The 17,699-nt window shown below is 35.0% G+C and overlaps 2 protein-coding genes across 2 annotated transcripts; both read left to right on the top strand.

Moving 5' to 3' along the window:
* The first annotated feature begins 7,229 nt into the window (after positions 1 to 7,229).
* On the top strand, positions 7,230 to 10,654 carry LOC102801942 (BMP-binding endothelial regulator protein-like). Its single transcript, XM_078009266.2, has 5 exons — positions 7,230 to 7,393; positions 8,229 to 8,256; positions 8,625 to 8,881; positions 9,651 to 9,959; positions 10,179 to 10,654. The coding sequence occupies exons 1-4, from the start codon at positions 7,325 to 7,327 to the stop codon at positions 9,942 to 9,944; spliced, it is 648 nt and encodes a 215-aa protein (XP_077865392.1). The 5' UTR covers positions 7,230 to 7,324; the 3' UTR covers positions 9,945 to 9,959; positions 10,179 to 10,654.
* A 62-nt stretch (positions 10,655 to 10,716) lies between these two features.
* On the top strand, positions 10,717 to 14,765 carry LOC100374074 (BMP-binding endothelial regulator protein-like). Its single transcript, XM_006816470.3, has 5 exons — positions 10,717 to 10,895; positions 13,120 to 13,147; positions 13,672 to 13,916; positions 14,098 to 14,381; positions 14,580 to 14,765. The coding sequence occupies exons 1-5, from the start codon at positions 10,827 to 10,829 to the stop codon at positions 14,584 to 14,586; spliced, it is 633 nt and encodes a 210-aa protein (XP_006816533.2). The 5' UTR covers positions 10,717 to 10,826; the 3' UTR covers positions 14,587 to 14,765.
* The last annotated feature ends 2,934 nt before the right edge of the window (positions 14,766 to 17,699 follow it).

The raw sequence follows: 17,699 nt of genomic DNA, 5'->3' as shown, positions 1-17,699 counted from the left end.
ATCATATCAGATTACTGTCATTTCTACTTTCAATCCAAGTTTGAAGTTGATCCATTACAGTTTCTCAGTTATTTGGAAAAAAATGCAATTTTCATGTATGTAATAACCTTGACCTTTGACCTTGTGACCCCAAAATCCTGTTGGGTCATCATCTCTCCTATATCCATATGGCTGGCGTTTGTTTAGCAATTATGCGCCCTTTTGTGGAATGAACTTCACTCTCAATTCGTCACTCAATCAATATCAATGTTTTTAAAAGAAGTCTGACAACTCATCAACAGCTTCTCATTCAACTCCAATTTTAATCGTAAAGTTATTTTTAAAGTATTTTGAAAACTTTTTATTTTAATTTTAATGTGATTTATATTCATGTATTGTACAGCGGTGTATGACGCAGTGAACATCGCTTAAGAAAATGTTATTATTATTATTATATAGAATTCCTTGTTTTATACCACAGTTGTTCGATCATCAGAGCCATGGACAATTAATTTAACACGTGTCAAGGGATTTACCAAGGATACATCAGACGGTTTATTTGAAACTTTAAACACCAGCCAGTGCTGATATGGGCCAAGCATTTGTATTTTTTGGCGTGCATGCATTCATATGTCTGGAGATGTACTTCAATAGAGCAAATACGGTAACTTGATATGATTCGCGTTGAGTTGACTCAAAGCAATTAGTACCCACTATTTTCTTTTGTATAAATTCAGTGATACTTACTGTAGTTGAGACATTCGTATTTTAAATAAAGAAATGTTCCTTCTGTATGTTAAGGTGATTTTGATACGGATTACACAAATTGGGACTGGGGTTGCTTTGACAAAAAGTGGAAGTTGGTCAACAAAAACCAAGATGTAATCAGGTAGTGGTCCAAGTAAAATATACACAAGCATAGAAAATAGCAAATACTACCACATAAGGTCTCTAAACTAGAAATAATACGCACAAAGTTCCGTATCACATATACTTATTTGTTTGGCAACGACTGCTATAGTTTACATAGAGGCTACCCCACGTGCATGATCAAAATTACAATGATGGTGATATTATTTATGGTTAAAACCACCATGCATTGCGCAGATCTAAATACGTGCAAGTCACATGTCGTACAATCATTATGAATGAACTTACATGACCCACTGTAACAACGTTCTAGTGCCAACTGAAAACGAAAATTGGGAAAACGAGGATAGACAGCTTCCCAAATAGGGTACTACATATTGTGCTCTACTTTAATGACATTAGCTCAATACGGAGCATGTATAAAAATGTTTGAGATAAAAAATTTGAGAAATTATATCGATCATTCTAACCATCCACTTAGCTACAATCTCACAATTAACTTACACATCCTTATAATCTTAGTTGCGTCACAGCTGCTAGAAAGTATTATATAAATGGCTATACAAATTACGTGAAAAGAAACTCGCCGGCATCACAAGCTCACAAGGTAAGTGGGAGGTGATTTGAGCATGAAATGTCATTGACACTGTATTGACCTCTCCGATGAAATACTAAAGCTCGAAAAAAATATGATTTATGTGTCTATGTTAATTTAAATGTCTATAATCCCAAGCCACCTTAATCTGTGTTAGGGATACAAGCCAGCTTAGGTAGACATTATATCTATAGTGAGTCAATTTCCATTTTTTTTTTACTTTGCATAATGGTTGGCAGCAGTGGTGAATATATATTTTAAATCACTGTGGGTTTGGCTATAGTGTTTGTCTCACCGACTGAAACGTTATTTTCCTGCCATGTATTAAGTATTGTCCTCATATAACCCAATGCGTGGGGTTATTTCATGCCCTGAATAATAACCCAAGCACATAAATTTACAATGTACATAAAAACTAGCTACTAAGTTTCAAATTGGTGAAATGTTATCTTATCAATTATATGTATATCTGTTTAGGTCAAATATATGGTATGTTGCTTTTATGTGGCGGCTGCACTAAGCTGTCTAGCTGAAAATAATAAATACACATTTATTATGCATCAAGCAATTCACTATACTGCAGGCTGAATAGAGAAATTTGACATTTCATTATGTTGGCATATCGAACTCATCACCCAGACGACATATGCATGACATCCCAGCTTCTTTGTTGTTATATCCCAGCTCTGAGGGCGATGTTTGGGGTCATGACCCTAAATCTGACCTCATTATCACACACTATTAGAAATGTTCTGGAATATTACGGTGGAATTGATCTGTGGAATTCCCAAAATGGTGAACCCATATGTCTTAACCTTGTGCCAAACTTTGAAGTCTACAGCAATTGAGCACTCTTTGGGTAAGCTGACTTATGGAAATCTTGGTGAACCTATTTGCTGAGAGGTGTCTTGGCTAGCAGTTAATATGCCGATAAACGGGTTAGCTCCGCCTCTGATTGAACGCCAACATAGACTTTGTTCCTATATCACTGGTGTACGATGCCATTTCGAGTGATTTACTGCTTAACTAACCACTTATGACCACAATATTTATATCTGGACAGGTATTTGTGTCGACCTTCAACTGTGTACTAAGGTAACAGTAACTGTTGTTGAAACATTGTAATTAATAGTTTAGTTTTTCCATAGAGTACAATAAATAAAACTGAATATTTGTGTCTAGAATATTTTTCCGCTTCTATTATAACATGAGAGTTATCGCACCCTCGTTAATCCGCTTTTAACAGTGTAGCATAGTTATAACCCTCTACGACGACCTCCAGTCACAATCCCATTCAAATTTGCTACTGACCAAATAAACAGGACATTTTAATGAATGGTCTATTATTTTCTCTCATACAGCTTATGAAAAAACAATATAATTCTAGTAAATGTGTTTGGGAAACCGCCAGTGTGGAAAATGTGCTGTAGGCAAGTTTATAATTATTTCCAATTTCAATTGTTATAGTTATTTTGTAATTCGTCCATACAGAAAGGCTGCTATCAGCACCACCTACGCATGTAGAGTGCGCCATCACAGGTCATGTTAGAATCGCGTTAAAACGCTTGTTTATGATAGGCATATACTGCTTTAGAGACTCATTGATGTAAGTCAACCATCTTTAGAACTTTTTTTAACATCTTTATTTTAGACATGTATGTTACATTGTGTTACTGAAAATATGTAATATTTCTACAGTCATTTATGTAGTGACATCGTTGCCTGATGGATACAAATAGTTTCACAGTTACTTTCACAGTGTCTGTATTGCTTTTATGTTATAGAATTCACAGTGTTTTAAATAAATCTGACGTAAACCGAAGCACTTGGAGGGGTGATTATTTGAGCATGGTTGACACTAGTATGGGTATATTAGACGCAGTTTGACCCTAGAACAGTGAATTATCGTAATCAATACTGCAGTAAATATGTTGATGTCTCCAGTGTACAGTGGCAGTAAACACAACAGATACTGATGTTTAGATAATGTGACCTCCACATGGTATGCTAGGCTGAACATGTGTACTGTATAGGTACACCAGTGTGAACAGAAACCATCTGTATATAATACCACACATAGATTATCAGGACGGTTAGTGGTAAACTCAGATGTTACTTGTGTGTACCGTTAATAACCCAAAGAACTCAGAAACATTGTGAATGTACTCTTATGAACAGAACTGGCAGAATATAGTAAAGTCCAACTCGATGGAATAGATATGACAGAATATGGTGACAATAAAACTTAAGTATATTCCGAACAGTATGATGAACAAGATAACAAAAATAAGCAGAAAGGTGATTCTGTCGATGAACGCAGATATAAAGTACGCCATCAACGCTAAAGAAAGCTAACACCTAAAGCACTAGCAAATGCCATCAGTGATTGCGAAAAAAACTTGTTAGCTATCTGGAGTATTCAAACCACACGAAGCGAATCCACATTTTTATGAATGAACTAGGTGCCCTTGCCCACCAGTATGAATGCACATACGTAGATGTAATGAACCTATATGACCAAGACCATTCAGAGGAAGCACGCAAAGACGCAGATTATACAGAACCACGTTTCCATATAACATAAACAACTTATTGAAATGGAAATAGTGGCAAGGCAGAGAACTCCAAGAATTAAACTCGAACCTCAACTCGGTCTTGTCAAGGGCATCGTCAAGGTTAAGCACCACCCGCACACAAGCATTTGCTGATGTAGAGTCGGCAGCACAGGAGGCTGAGTATGAAATAACCATAGCCAAACAGCAAGCGGAGCAAGCAGTTATGGAAGCCAGTTTCAGAGCCAATTTGAAAATACTAGAAGCAAAGAAAAAGGCAGCAGTCACACAGGCAAGCGCAGAAGCATTTCAACATATGTTCACATTACCTCGGGAGACATCCAATGATCATGCCTTACGTTTTAGTACATCTAACGAACATAACCTCAAACCTCAAGCTTCACCATATTTCAACCAACAACTAAGACCTCCATCACCAACTACACTTACCGGGTATGATACAATTTCTCCACTCCAAACAGCCATGGGATGCAAGTATGGTACAGAATAACATATCACAACAGCAATTCAGAACAGCAGGCGAAATTGCCCTCACACCTTCCCAGTGAATACATCAAAATATTAGCTCGTCAACGCCTACCAGTTCAAGAACCTGAGGTGTATGGTGGTGATCCTAACATGTTTCTGACTTGACGAAAAACCTTTGAATATATGGTCCAGACGGCGTGTGTGCCAACAACTGAAAAACTGTCTCTTCTCAGTACAGTAAATACACCAAAGGATAACCTAAGATCTCAGTAGACAGATTTAGAAGAACTTGTTGTTCTCAGCATATTGAACACACCACATGTTCTGAACCCCATAGTTGAAAAACTACTAGAGTTCATCCTGAACAAATGTAGAGAGAAGATATCCTGTTACAAGCAAAGCAATGGGACATTCCCACCATCCTCTTTCTATGCAGACACAGAACAACACAGAACGACACAGAACGACACAGATGTCCATGTCTATGTTACAAAAACGCTAGACAACGAAAAGCAGTGTGATTACCATCAGAAGACAAACGCTTCTTAGACTACATGCAAAACGGTACCCACATCAACAGAAAGGGCAATTTAGATACGATCCAAGTAGACTACCACACAACTATCGGACAACAATGAGTCGCTTCAAAAATCTTCTGAAGCAGCTAGAACGAAAACCAGATATGATGGAATGATACCTCCAATTCATGGAGAAGGTAATAGAACGTCAACACGCCAGTCCTGTCCCTGATACAGAATTAGCTCCTGACAACGCTTGGTATTTACTTCACTTTGGGGTATACCACTCTAGGAAAGTTCAGATCAGAGTAGTGTTCGGCTCCAGTGAAGGTGTAATTGAACTTCCCTGAACGATGCATTGCTTTAAGGGCCAGACCAGATGAACAGTCTCATTGGTGCCTTGTTGAGGTGTTCCGTAGTAGTTATGGGTGACATAGAACAGATGTTTCTTAGTCATCACTACAATTTGAAAAACATGTTCATCTTGTCCCGGTTCGTTTTTTTTTTTACATTCTGCCAATGTATTTCTATATAATCAAAATGGATATTTCTCAACAAATTGTTCTCCATTTCTGGCTGATTAATTGTTTAGGTTTTTTACAGAAATTAGAAAAAACAAAGGGAGCCAAATCCGTCAGTTCCGCATTTCGTTAAATTTGTGATAGTGTACTTTTGATGTACTTAACAATTCTAAATTTAGTGTATAAATACCAATGATATATCTAGTTGAGTTTGAGATTAAGAAGAGTACTGAATCTGTTTCCTCTGCTCCATACTTATATATATGCTTCCCACACTCTCCTGTCTTTAAGTTATATATTGCCCAGCTGATTTGATATGCCAGGACATGCGGTACATATGCAGTCTCTTTAAACGACTATTGTAGAGAACTACTGGCCTGAACATACAAACAAGTTAGCAGATATAATGAGCCTGAGATTGAATACGATAAAACTGTTACAAAGACGTTCTCAGATGGCATCAATTTTTAATTGTCTGTTTTAAATATCTGGTTTCATAGATGAATCACTTGTTTATGACTCGGAATTATATATGGCATGTACCACATGTGAAGCAGAAAGTAATCACTCTTTTCTTGAGCATGTAGTTCATATATCTTTCTCCTACTGAATTGACCATTTAGTGTACTGCAATCGTTAACTGATTTGTTTTCTTCTTGTGGATTGTTTCGTTGTAAATTTCTACATAATGTCTGCTGTTCAAGACTAAGGTTTGAGTATGTTATATCCACTTAAATAACGACGTTCGTTGAATGTAAACGCTAAATGCATACTCTGACAAGCTGGCATTTACGTAAGTAGTATAGCAATTTTAACAGCTCGATAATCGCTGGTATGTACTTTGTGTGAGGTTCGGTCAAACCCTGGGGTCAGCAATGTTACGCTCACGCACGTAATCGTTCCTTATTTGGAATTTACGTTTTCTAATATGTAGGATGAAAATGCCAGTGCAATATCGCACAATTACGACACGCTGTAACTTTTGGCGTAACAGTGACAGATTTTTAATTATACATAATAATCTATTATTATATATTCAAGGCACAACTACTTGATTACTGGCAGTACTATGATCTATGCGCATAGTATTATATCTTCTCTTACTAATTCAGTGTTTGAACATTATTTATTTATTTGAATTGTAATCAGGCAATCGTTGTCAGTTGTTAATTTACATTACAATTTCAGTCAAAAACTGGTCCCGATTTGTAAATAATGTGATACTATTTGTCCCAACAATTAGGAATCCATATTGTATACGTACTCTATGTTACTTCTCTTGCTTTTTGTTTTTGCTTTTAAATTCCAATGGTTTATCTTGTCGTATCAACCTTTATATAGGACATTTACGCTTCATGACAAAGTGGGTCATCGGCTTGCCATTGAGGGACATTCGATATTATTGACAAAAGATAACTTTAGTTGACTCAGCCGTGATAAAAAAAAACATATCCATATTTCGGTATGCTCGTTCTGGGTCTAGATGCAGTTTACGAGCAGATTTCAACAGACTGGCATAATATAATGTGATATAATATAATTCATTCAAAACCGCCGATACTTGGCAATCCAATTTCCGGTTCGCAATATTGAGTTATTTCTGTGTAATCTAAAACAATTGCAAAATGAGCATACTGGTACAAGCTGACATTATCCCATAAACATACTATAGTTATTATTTAAAACACGTTCGCTTATTCACAGCTGATATTGATTGTAACAAGTAAAAGGCGCGTAGTTTTTGTTCCCGTGTGATATAACAGGTTTATCACTTTCTTGTTCAATTTGTCCGACTATAAGATGTATCTAACGATCATTGTAGTGGTGATGATGCTGTGTAGCACCACTGTTAAAGGAGCATCGGTTCATGTATGTATTATTTTTACGACTCTTTATACAAAATGATACTTGTCCCTTTTAATTCAATAACATGACGCATATGTAAAAGCAGTCCCCTCATTCGTGTTCTCCTTGTCACATAACTTGATTATCTTGTTATATATTTACTACCGTACATCGTTGGGAACGGCGAGCCTCGGGCACACAGTCATGGACAAGCTAGAAAGGGTTAAAGTTATGGTACATAATATATTATGCCACGTATTGCATGTAGTTACCATGTCAGCAAATAATCTGACCCATTGTTTACAGTGGTATTATATGCACTGCTTGTAGAATATTCAAAATAATATAGTTTTAAATCATTGAGATATATAGTGATTCTGTATGATGTTAACGCTTTTGTATGGGATATAACGTACTGGCGTAGCCAACATAGATGAGTTGGTCAGTGTTTCTATTTTGTGTAGTCGATTTAAATTGATAGGTGACAGTGTAGGTCGCATACAGTGAATCGAATGAATACATCTACAACTGTAATGTGCAACTGTGGCGTTGTAATTCCCAAGTCTGAGTGATTGTCGTTGAAGTCAATAGCCTGTATTGCAGCTACTGTGTCAAACTATATTGACAACTTAGTCTACTGTCTACCAATTCTTAAAAGACGATACAATTAATGAAGGGTAATTTTGGCGTTACGTGGTTAACTCTAGTTAGGTATCTAGTGGATTGTTTAATACTTATCATTGTGAACAATTTAAATGTGACTCTCGTGGTGAATCTGTCAATCAACAATTTATTTTTTTTGTTTTGTACCTACTCTCTGTTCTTATGCTGCATATATGTATAAATATTTATATTCAAGTCAGTTGTGAAGCGAGAGGATGGACCACGTAAGTGATATGCCATACGTTTTAAAAATCATTCTATTTTTTTTAGTTTGTTTCATTTTATTTTTAATTTGTTTTGCATCTCGCAAGCAGATAAATCGAGAAAAAAACGAAATAAACGATACTTCGATTTAAAAGATAAAAGATGAGAGCTCATTAAAGATTCCGAGTGAAATAAAGTACCTTTAATCGAGTAGATCGACAGAAAACGTCATCAAACGGCCACTGGTTCTTTCACTGGTGTATTTTTCAGCTATATTGAGTACTTCTACCGTTGTTATCAGGGCTCGATAAAATGCGTTTATCTTTCGTCATTAGAATGCACTTCTCTTGTTTACCTTAATATGCACATCTATCTTTTTTTCATCAAGACTGCATCGTGAAAGGTGACCCTCACTACGAGACATTTGATGGTTACAAGTACACATTCATGGGCAACTGTACATATATGCTTCTTGCTTGGTGCAACAAAAGAAATGGTAAAGTTCAGCAGAAACTCGTCACAGTCAGTACTAAAAATGAACACCCCAATAATAATGGACACACAAGGGTTGTGAGCTTGAGATTAAATCGACTTCGTTCTCCTGAGCAATTTACTGAGTTCATTCCTGATGACTGCTCATTTAGGGTGAGTGACAATGTCAATCTTGAGTGTGATATAATGACGTCATATATACCTTAATGCATATTCAACAGAAATTTCAAAACAACGTTGAAGATGCTTTTAAAAAGTGTTATGAGGTCACAATCTAGGTCACGCAATATTATACTAAGTGCGAAATTTAATTCAAACCTTGTATAGTATCTCTAAGTACCGTGAACTTTATTTCTGTGGCCTTATTTCGGTTTCTTCGAAAATAACATCTCTCTATTTGCACAGTGACCACGTGATTACAGGGTTCCATTTTTGTGTTTATTTCATATTATTTGAAAAAATAAGCTTTCTAAAAATATAAAATTTAATGGGAGTCAACGAATATGTTACTTCAGAAATGTGTTATGTAATTGCAAAAGCAATAACCTCTACTACATCCTTAACACAGACATAATACCTAAACATATATCTTTAAATATGGAACTTTTCTGTATGAAAAACTTTTGGGAACAATTTATAGTGGATGAATATCATGCAAGACACTAAGTTAAATTTCACATTCTGTAAAATTGTTGTCCTATATTAACACTATACAAGTGACACAAAATGTTTAGGTATTATGCCAAAAATTGAATCAGATCTAGAATTAGAAAACTACATAAAGAAGAATTTAGAATGTGTATTTTCTGTCCCACGAGAACATAGAAGTACATCCTAGAAAGTACGAACAAAATATAACTTATTCTAAATTTTATTAGAATATCTTCTATATTTCACTGACTAGTCTGTTTTATTTTCACAGTTTAATGGAGATGATTGGACAAAGTTTCCTCACGTTTGGCCCGGGATGGGAAGCGTGCAGAAAGATGGTAACATTTTTACGTTTGAGACATTCGATCAGTATAGAGTGATTTTCGATTGCAAGATACATATGGTTGAAATAATATTATTACATCCGGATACAAAACATATATGTGGAATGTGTGGCAACCGTAATGGAATCGGAACAGAAGACGACGAACTGCAGGGCTATTCGACGATTAACGAGATGGCAGAAGCATTCGAACACAATGATCGTCATGCTGATTGTAAATAAACTATGACATGCCAAGTAAGTGTAATCAAATTTAGATTAATTATAATTATAATTTAAACTGTTTCCTAATGACTATTGACAATACGTATAGTACAACATCGCATTGTGATCAAACATTCTGGTTTATCAAAAGATACTATAATTATATATATATACTATATAAGTATTATTAGTAAGTAATTTATAAGAATTATTTTACGTTTTTTGTGGATTTTTCGTTTGTTTTACCTGCAGTTGCTGAGCTCGAGAGAAAAAAAACCCGAAGACTTCGCATGCTACTTCCTGTAGTATTTATTCGGATCAGAATGGTGATGGGTATAATTGCAAATGATCTAATCTAGTCGTATCTTTTGGCAACTCATATAACGATTGTGTAATCTACATCTTACTGGTGCACCATAAATTGGCATAGCTATCAAAAATGTATTTCATACCAATTATAAATATCAGAAATTATAAATAAGTACATACACGACAACATTTAGCTCATGATGTTGATTTACATATTGTATATGTAAATATATTTAAATATTCAATAATGACAATTCTACTAACTCTATATACGCTCGGCTGAATAACCTACAAATAGGGCGTCCTGCGAATTATTGATAAGCTCATGTTCATGTTTATGAAAGTTAAATTCTTGATTTCAAATTTCGTCATGGGACTGTGTAATCTGAAACAATAAAGTCAGCCATATGTAAGTGAAATTTGCATAATTTGCAAGCTGTCGTGTGTGTTGTTATATCCACTTTAATTTGATTTGTTTCACGCAAGCCTATTAACAGCTGTCGTGTGTCGTGGTAACTAAACACCGCATCTTTTGCACAGCGTTTTTGCTATTAGAAGTAAAACCAATCGTTTACTTAATACGTTCAGAAGATGCCCCTTGCGACTATAGTGGCAGTGGTGGTGCTATGTATCACTGCTGTACACGGAGCGTCGGTTCATGTATGTATTATTTCTTTTCCACATTTCCTATATACAACAATCACTTGTACACCTTTATGTAATTATCACGACCATGTATACATATATTAACAACGTCAGGTCATTTATTTTAATTATACAAGGTAATCGTTGCTTGTAGTAACCCTATTTATATTCACGACTGAACCGCACAGTAGACAGTGAACTACATACATGCATATATGGTCAAGACAAAGAAGGTTCAACCTATTGTATCAAACCCATATTTGACACGTTGTACAGTTTTTTGGGGGTGGGCAATCTAAAATAGTGTCTGATGTGTACTTTAAATGTATATAAAAAGTGAGTAACTTTATATAATAATTGAATCAATAGTAGTTATAATTAGACGACTACAGTATTTCGATTTTAATAACAACAGATTTATGTACTTAAAGACACACACGAACATATATTACTTTGGAACCAACCGTTGAAGTTGATGTTTATTAATTTGTGAATCAAACTTAGTATTTTTGGCGGATTGTTCGTCATTTTGCAATTTTTTTATGTTCGTATGGAGACTCCATATTATATTCCGAACAAGTAGACCGTGCTGAAAAAGTTCATTTATTTGGCATTAGAACTGATTACATCGTTTAGGATTACCGCATGAGAAATGCCAACCACAGCATTATCATTATGTAATCTATTACAGGCCAATGTTATAATATAGTGGATTGATGAAGCTCGTCAAATAGCGTAATTGGGAAAGTTTCACTATCGACAGGTTCCTTATAAGTTATGTGGTCCACGCACCATATTACATTGGCAGGTAGTGGGTACAAACCTATTACATATGTATCATGCTAATTCACATAAATTAATCAATTTATATTCAGTGGTTTGTAATATTACACGGCAAACACAATAGTGAACGAGACGCAGTCGGGCCCGTGAGTTAAACAAACTTTTTTTCGAACTGAAAATGACTAGGGCCATAATGCATTTTCTGTTCTAGCAATTCATACAAATGTGAACGAAAATTGAAAATTGACCCTCAAATACTGTCCATATATGATAGATAGACGCATGGTATTATAATACATATATGGGTATGTCTTTTTACCTTGAGTACATGAATGTAGCGTTGTAACATACACTAGTTTCAAGTAAGCATTGTAAGTTTGGTGACTATCTGTAAATCCTTGAAGATGGTGGATTCATGTCGAAACTCAATAATATCATTATAGATTCATATTCTCTACGCTGCGTATTTGTTATGTTATAAACTGGCTGGGCGTCGATATTAGCACAAAGGTGGCATAAACGAATACTGTCCGCACAAAATGTCGTGCATTATCAATTAGAAGTCTATGCATATCGTGTTGTAGTTAGAGGAAATTCTGTATGGTTAGTTATATATACAGCTAATAATATTGTTAAGTATTTCTTCATACACATAGTTGATTTAATTAATTGAAACAATTATAGTGATATGCATTGTAGATAGGAAGTATGCCGCTCTTCTTACTACTTGTTTACGTGTTTGTATGCACATTTTTATGTCTAGCTTTAATTGGGTTATGTTATTTTGACTGTCCTCAAGATGTGGGCGGAGCTGCATGCTAATTCCAATTTGTTTAGACTTGCTATTTATTTATTTATTTATTATACAACTACAGCGGTATATGAATATATCTGAATCATTATTGTAAAATGTGGTATATTTGACAGAAGCTGAACTCTCAAAACGTCATTGAATTATTGTAAACATCAGATTTAGCCACAGTTGATTATTTGTATACAAAGTTTTTCAGGTCAAGTTATCCATTCAAAATCTGACAACATTTAACTGACACATTATCTTGTAATTTAGTTGATTCTTGTTTTATATAATTTATTTTATATTGTATATATGAGCCAGAGGCCTTGCAATAAACATATTCACACAGGACCATATAAAAAAGTTAAGTAAATACATGCTATCCATTATATGGCGCTCTTCCAAAATGAAAGCATGCACATTATGCATTTCCAAGGGAGCCAGATTTTAAATTGATGTACTATTGAATCCCCAAAAGTTCTTTTGCAGTATATAATATACTGTTCCTCAATCACTAAGTGATCTCTGGTGCATCAATGTTAGATTGAGAGTGCTACTCGCAGAATAATTTAAACATTCATATTTTTCATTCATACATATGTTTTGCTTTCTATTCTGGTGCTGCATATATGTGTGTACATGTGAATATTGGCAATCAAGTCAGTAATGATGCGTCAAGAAGGACCACGTAAGTGTTTTATGCAGTTTAAGCTCATTTTCCTAGACAACAACAACCACATTCAGGCAAGATCTGCCATGTGATGAAATTAATATATGAAAGCTTTAGAGTAGTTATTCATAAGCAATACAACAATACAAGAAAATGTGTTGAACTTTGCAAATGGTATGAGTAAATCAATATTGAACCAAACATGTTATGATTGAATAACTGGTCTAAACATCGCATACAGTCACTTATTTCGACTCGAATACATAAAATGACCTAAAAAAGAGGGTTCTAGGAATAAACCTGTAGAACTGCATATGAGGATTTAAAAGAATGGGAGGTGGGAGAGTTAACGATCTTGTTAGAAAGATCAACGGGGCAGCACATGAACATAATTGCAAGCAAGTTGTATTGAATCAGATTATTGCTTTGTCAGTTGGATGCGATTGCTTTCCCTGACTTGACAGTGTTACTATACCATCATAGCTAGGAGTGTAAATAAATGGTGGTACTATTATAAAATCCTAACTGTGTTTGATTTCAAGATTGCATTGTGAAAGGGGACCCTCACTACGAGACATTCGATGGGTACCACTACAGCTACATGGGAAATTGTACGTACATTCTTCTTGGTTGGTGTAGCAAGAAAAAAGTTTCACACCTAGTGACAGTGACCACTGCAAATGCACGCCCACACCAGCACGGTCACACACGGGTAACGGCCTTGAAATTAAATCGACGTGGTACTCGTCGGTTTACTGAAATTATACCCGATGACTGCTCATACTGGGTTAGTGTGTACATTTAACATATCACCAATAATTGCATTTCATTGTGTCTATTATGAGCTATTATTGTATGCTAAATGGCGTCACCTCTCTCTGTATCTAAAGTTTTTTTTTCGACTTATTCGAATGAACTTTGTACTGTACTTAATGTTGTTTGTCTCATTGAATGTATTCTTCATACAGCTAAATAGAGAACAGTGGACAAAGTTCCCCCACGTTTGGCCCGGGAAGGGAAGCGTGCAGAAAGATGGTAACATCTTTACCATTGAGGTATTCGATCAGTATAGAGTGATTTTTGATTGCAAGATACATATGGTTGAAATAATATTATTACTTCCCGATAAAACTCCCATATGTGGAATGTGTGGCAATCGTAACGGAATCGGAACAGAAGACGACGAACTCCAAGGCTATTCGACTATTGACGATATGGCAAGAAAATTTCGGCGTCGCGGCATGGATGACCGGTGAGTTTAGTCAAATTAAAATCTCAAAATGCTACTAAAATGGAAAATTTGTTGAACGCAAAAAAATGATATCAAATCATTACTAAAATGACTATGTAATCTTTATTCTATGTAAGGTCAAAATGGAAATTGAGTCAGCTATTGTTATAAATATTTATATATGTTCACAGGATTTGTTTTTTGTCTTTTTATCCATAGTTGCTGAACTTTTATCTAAAGACGAATGAAGTATATGGTGATGGATATTGTAGTATAGTTACGCCAATCGAGGGTGAAAGCTAATGGCTATTGATAAAGTGAAGTTTTAAGATAAGGCAAATTGTATATTATGTAAATAGATTGAAAAATAAAAGCTACGATCCTGGGGTTGTTTTCTTAAATACATTTTTTTGGGTTGATTGACATAAACAGAATAATAAAATAACAATTCTAACCTCAACTCATAACATAATCTTACATTATCTACAAAATACAATTAACCTAATGATATATAATTGCATCCAATCAATTAGGCATTAACTCAAAGGCAACTACAGTGTTGGTAAGCGAATTGAATTGGAAGGTAGCATATGTGACCATTATTATTTTTAATCGTAAATGATGGACAGGTATATATATATATATGTCTTTTTTAGAGCTCGAAACTCCAAAAATCTCCGAAACAAATTGTTAGATGAAATTAAATATGTTGATATTGGACCTGTGCGCAAGGTAAAATGATGATTACGGATGTACAAGCAGTATTTGTATAACCTGGTAATGGCCAGTTGGGATTGTTCAAGATAATCTATGATAATAACAGATGACATATTAATAGTCCTGGTTTGCTTGTATAACAGTGATATGTTTTAAATATATATCCAATATCAATATATATATATAAGATTGTGTTTTTCGACTCGCTGTTGTGAATATTCATAGTATGCTAAACCTATCGTGATTGGCTACTTGGCTGAACTTGTATATTAACAATTGTCAAGTGATTTGGAGCAATATTGTGAGAGCGAAAGTTTTGATGTAAATTAATTATTTCAGTAAAAGTAAAACAAGAAGTCCACTACGTCGATCACATATAAATTCCCCGGTTGGTGATTCGAGATCGTTTGTGCATTGTGTCAATGGTCATACTTTTCTTATTTGTAGCCTTTGCTGTATTATATGGTCGTTGATATCGTTGACTTTTTCTATTTATATCGTTCGATGTTCAGTGCGTGTGTGGATCTGTTCGTGAGTAAGTAAGTTGTTACTTCCATCACAAATAGTATCGTCGATATGTTTTTAAACTTTGAAAATGGTCAACTTGCGTGACCGAGCTACAAGCTGACACTGACATATCCACCTATTAATCTAAACTCAATGTTTCTTGAACAGATAATAATAACATATAACAATAACAATATATCTGGACAAAGTACGTTTCCGCACGTACATAAGTCAATGTGTATGGTAGTAGAGAAATTAATGTGCTACACGTCAATCTGTCTCGGAGCCTCCACGACGATTAATGAGCACAAGAATGATATATGGACCTGCGTGGTTAAAAATGTGATATCAGATAATAGTGATATATCCTGTCCTGCAGACTTCCTACACAGGACGAACGACAAAATATTCAGAGATCCTCTACTTCGTTGATTTTTTGCATTTTGTCACCATTTCATAATATTTGTCATAGAAACGTTTTAATGACGTACTGTTAATTACTCGTTTGGAAGACACGTGTACCTAAATAATGCACATTGTCACCACTACTTTCACATAAATTATTACATAACCCATTGACACGATGTGCGTGTCATTTCAAGGAGAGGGGATTATAAGATATAGAGATGTATTATTTATTGCAGCAATCAGAGTGAATGGCAGTAATTCAGTGTTCTCTCTATATTGTTTCTATCCACCATTCTAAACTAATGTAGACTTCAGTCAAAGTGCTAGTGACGAGAAGGGTAATAATATATATACGTAATAATGATTTGAAGCAAAGTTAAGGACGTAAAATTGTATTCTAAGTTTTATTTGCTTATAGCAGTAGGAATAATATGAGGTCATTGCGAGGATACCTCAAAGTATGAACGAAGACAGCACAGTATGCGACGGCGTACTGTGTGAGTGCATAGTTTGAGGTATCCTCGTAATAACCTTATTGCTATACATCTTTTCCTTCCAAGGATACATCATGGGAATGCCAAAATCCAAAAAAAAAATTAGAACAAAATCAGCGAACTTCTTCGTGTGGAATTCGGTCAAACTCTGATGGCAGCCATGTTTGTTTTTCAATCTTAGAGGATGCTTACGCGCGTAATCATTCCATGTTCGCAATTTCTTATATGGTAGGATGAAAATATATCCCGAAAAATACAGCAAAATTACGACACGCTGTAACTTATGGCGTTACGATGGCAGGTGTAGAATAATAATTATTATGTGCCATTCAGAACGATGTCCTTGGGCGTGTTGTGTTGTGCGGGTGTGTTACACTAATGGGAATCCGTGCATGTTAAATCCAATTAATATATGTTAGGATCAGACTGAATCGCATTATTATGTTTGTAGAGAGTAGGATGTATGACGCCACATAGGAACTGACAAGCTGTTACTGTGAATACTAAACATGTAAACAAATGCAGTAGTCTACTGCCGATGACATCAATTATCAAAACAATCAAGTTGTTATATGAATAGCATGAGTGAACATTATTAAATGTTTTTTTCGCAGTTCTAGAGGTGCGTTTTGAACTCGAATTTTCGTATGACATAGTTACAGCTGTCGCCCACCACCAAACATCCTATTAATATAATAATCGTCATCAAATACTGTCATGCTTTTCATTAATATAGAATTATACCAATCTCCATGTATCTTTCTATATAAACATATTTGGATTCATATCACGTGAGCTCAAAATCCGGTCGTGAATACGGACATTTATTTTTTTACAGCAAATAAATGTATGTGTCATTAAATCTAAAATTAAAAATCAGTGTTATTTAGTGGTTAAGTAGACTGTATCTGAGAGTACAGGTGCGTTCATACATGTTAGTGCCATTGTATTAAAAATTTATTGTGACATTCCCCGTGAACATAAATTACAGACAATAGCTCAAAATTTTTCGAATTATATGTGATCGAGAAGCGTTTTTGGTTGGGATCAGGGTTATAGTTATGGCATGACCAGCTCCAGAAACAAGTTCCAGTGATACCTGCCTCAGACATAAATTTTCCTAAATCATGCGGGTTATATTTACTTCATTTAATTAATGTTTGTGCTGAAGTTGGTCACTGTCGAGTTTATATGGTATATACTGTAATTGCTA

The sequence above is a fragment of the Saccoglossus kowalevskii genome, chromosome 18, assembly GCF_978046115.1.
Source record: "Saccoglossus kowalevskii chromosome 18, keSacKowa6.1, whole genome shotgun sequence".
NCBI classification, from domain to species: Eukaryota; Metazoa; Hemichordata; class Enteropneusta; family Harrimaniidae; genus Saccoglossus; species Saccoglossus kowalevskii.
Note: the sequence above shows the minus strand (reverse complement) of the source record. Positions and strands in the feature narration are given on the sequence as shown.